Source organism: Antrostomus carolinensis, unplaced genomic scaffold, assembly GCF_000700745.2.
Source record: "Antrostomus carolinensis isolate BGI_N321 unplaced genomic scaffold, ASM70074v2 scaffold38441, whole genome shotgun sequence".
Taxonomy (NCBI): domain Eukaryota; kingdom Metazoa; phylum Chordata; class Aves; order Caprimulgiformes; family Caprimulgidae; genus Antrostomus; species Antrostomus carolinensis.
The window spans coordinates 20,283-23,519 of record NW_010295551.1 but is presented as its reverse complement, the minus strand read 5'-3'; the positions used below and the strand labels follow the sequence as shown (position 1 = coordinate 23,519).

Sequence of the window (3,237 nt, the reverse complement as noted above, 5' to 3'; positions counted from 1 at the left end):
CCGATGGTGGACGAAAGTTAACTTCTCTGTAGTTGAAATGGTCAAATCCCTCACTCGAAGCTCGATTGTGAAACTCATTCTGGTGTGGATTACAGCTGTAGTGTTGTTCTGTTGGTTCTATGTGTATCGATCAGAGGGAATGAAAGTTTACAACTCGACCTTGACGTGGAATCAGTATGCTTTCCTCTGTGGACCCCGGTCGTGGAAGGAGACTAACATGGCCCGTACTCAGATTTTATGTAGTCACCTGGAAGGACACAGAGTGACATGGATGGGGCGGTTCAAGTACGTGCGCGTTACAGAAATCGACAATAGTGCAGAATCTGCAATAAATATGCTTCCACTTTTTATTGGCGATTGGATGAGGTGCTTGTATGGTGAAACGTACCCTCTTTGTGACCCCCAAAATGTTACACTGGAGGAGGAAGAATTGTGTCGTCTCAAGTATTTGACAAAGCATAACTGTCACATGAAAATGTTTGATCGGTACAAATTTGAAATAACTGTGGGCATGCCTTTCAGTAGCAAAAATGGAACCAAGTATATAGAGGAGGACGATATAACCAAAGATATTGTGCTGAAGGCAAGCAATGAGTTTAAAAAAGTGTTGTTGAACTTGAGGCAAGGAAGTATAATTGAATTCAGCACAATTCTGGAGGGTCGTCTTGGCAGTAAATGGCCTGTCTTTGAACTGAAAGCAATCACTTGCTTGAATTGCATGTCTAAACTCTTACCTGCAGGGAAGCATGTGAAAATAGAGCATGACTGGAGGAGCACAGTGCATAAAGCCATTAAATTCGCTTTTGATTTTTTCTTCTTCCCATTCCTGTCAGCTGCATAATGAGTTCTCATATTGGTTCAGTGGTATCTTCAGTGTACGCTGCATTTACACTACCAAAGGTTTGGCTTCTTAAAAGAAAAAAAAAAAAAAAGCCAACTTGCTGTAGCAATGCTCAAAATGTATGCTAATGTAGAGCATTGGTTGAGTTTTCCAAGTGTACACACTGTATCCTGACTTTAAACCCTGTATGACTGAAATAATATATATGAGTTTAATCTTATTGTAAATGAATGCAGGGGATTGCTGCTGACTAATTGCATGGAGACTATTTTGTCCAAAATGGATATATATTTGCCTGTGGTACGACACTAGATGCATTCACTTGTTCAATATTAAAAGCACTTTACTCTTTAAATATTTACAACATGCCCGTTTGTATTTTCACAGGTATGATTTAGAATAGGTAGCTGACAACAGCTTATGTTGCATATATTGCTTGTATTTATTTGGTATTTTCTAGAAAAAATGTGATCTTATAGTCAGTACCTGGTAGTGATATCTGTGTACAGAACTCGCTGTTTTACTATTTGTCCAGAAGGCAGTGACTTTCATGGTTTTTGAGAGGGTATGCCGTTTCACACCCCAGCAAGGTTGTAGAAGGTCCTCAAGCTTCCATTTAATATTCTGTACAAAATACGCTATTTGGTCTGATTGGTCATGATTGCTACACATTTGACACTAAGGTATAATCCATGCTGGTGTGTGAAGGACAAACACCAGAGAGTAAGGCTGGTTTTGAGATGGTACCAGTAACAGAGAAGCCAAAGCAACTGAAAATAGTACCTAAAAGTCTACAGTGGAAACTGAAATAGTATGTTTGATTAATGATTGGTATTGTGCAAATAAACATAAAATATAAACTTGAATTAAATGGGTACAACATTTCTTGATTATGCTGTGACATTGTGAGCAGTTGTTTATGTTGCGCTGATAACGGCTTTCGCTGAAAAATGCAGTTTGGAATGTTTGAAGTTCTCTGGAGCGAGATACTTGCAGTTGTACTGTGCGTTATTTCAAGCTAGCAGTAAAACTGGAGTATGCCAGGTGAACTTTTGTAGCTGTGAAATCTAGACATGCTCCTTACCCCTGCTTTCATTGTGACTGACTACCTTTTGTAACCATTGGAGAACTGTATTTCACAGATACATCACTCTATTTCCCTGACTGCTTTTCCACTGATGTTGCGTTAGATCCCGTTTGCCTTTGCATGTCAGTGTCACCAGGGAGGCTGGGGTGGAGAGAAGTGTTACCAGTAAAAACTCTTCATGGAGAAGGGGAAAGTTTTGGGGAAAATGAGGCGTTTGGCTGCACTTTTGAACATCACCCTGGGCTGCAGCTAAGAAGCCAAAGGCACCTCCGTGCTGCCCAGTTCCCAGCAGCTGGCCAAGCCTGATATTGCAGAGCAGAAACCTCCCCTATCCAGAGCCACATAGTCATACTGGAGCCCATCAGAAAATCTGTGAAGTAGAATAATGTCTTCTGGGTGCTTCTAGTTTTGAAAACTGTCAACCATCTCTTTGTTTCCATCTGGGGGAAAAAATGGTATAAGATAGTAGGTAAATGCAAATTTTGACATAGTTTTGCTTGCCTGGTCCCATTTTGTCTGGAAATAAGCCAAACTTAGCCCATTCTCCTCTTTTTGCTAGAACATTTGTAGGCTCTTTTTAAATATCTAAACATTCTTCCTGGCTCTGAAACTTAAGCACAAAAGATGTGTTGGGGTTTTTTTTTACCTTTTTTTTTTCCTTATAGACACATAATTGTGAAACTTCGTCTGTTTGTCAGGAGAAAAAAAGACAACAGTCTTGGTATTCAGAACTAATGTTAAAAATTCTTCTGGTTTTAGCTTTTACTCTTTGTAAGGATGTCAATTTACTGAGTTACTGTGGTGCATTTTGAAGAAGTTCTTGCATATTCTGAAAAGGAAAAATTGACTGAAGTCAGATGTGGGAAGCGTTACAAGAAGGAGGCGCGTATTGTATTGATTTCTTTGGAAAGAGTTGCTTTGTAAGATGAGACAAAAGGGTTAATCCAGGTACCTCAGTTCCCATCTGTAACTTAATGTTGTTATGAGGCTTAACTCCAACAACTGTGAGACTTCAAGTTCAGCCTTTTCTGAGGAATTTATTAGAGGATATTGGCATGTAACTGTTAGTACATTTGCAGACTTAAATTACTAGCTAAAATTCTCTAGTCCCTTGGATGATGGGGAGCTCCTTCAAGGATATTGATACTGAAATTGGTCAGATTCCAAGTTATACAGTTCCTCTTTGCTCATGTGAAAAACAACCCCTGAATTAGCTAGATCTTGGGAAAAATATTTCATGTGTTCTGTAGTGACAGGTTGATGGGAACAGTTGAATTTGTCAGATGATTCTTTCCAACAGAGATGGAAA

The 3,237-nt window shown here is 39.4% G+C and overlaps 1 protein-coding gene across 1 annotated transcript in view; it reads left to right on the top strand.

Annotated features, from left to right (window-relative positions):
• The window catches only part of WFS1 (wolframin ER transmembrane glycoprotein), a 26,205-nt gene extending 24,790 nt beyond the window's left edge, over nt 1-1,415 (top strand). Inside the window, 1 exon segment of the mRNA XM_010178021.2 lies at nt 1-1,415. This exon segment is cut by the window's left edge and continues 943 nt beyond it. Within this exon segment, the coding sequence (XP_010176323.2) occupies nt 1-841 (841 nt within the window). The 3' untranslated portion in view covers nt 842-1,415.
• The last annotated feature ends 1,822 nt before the right edge of the window (nt 1,416-3,237 follow it).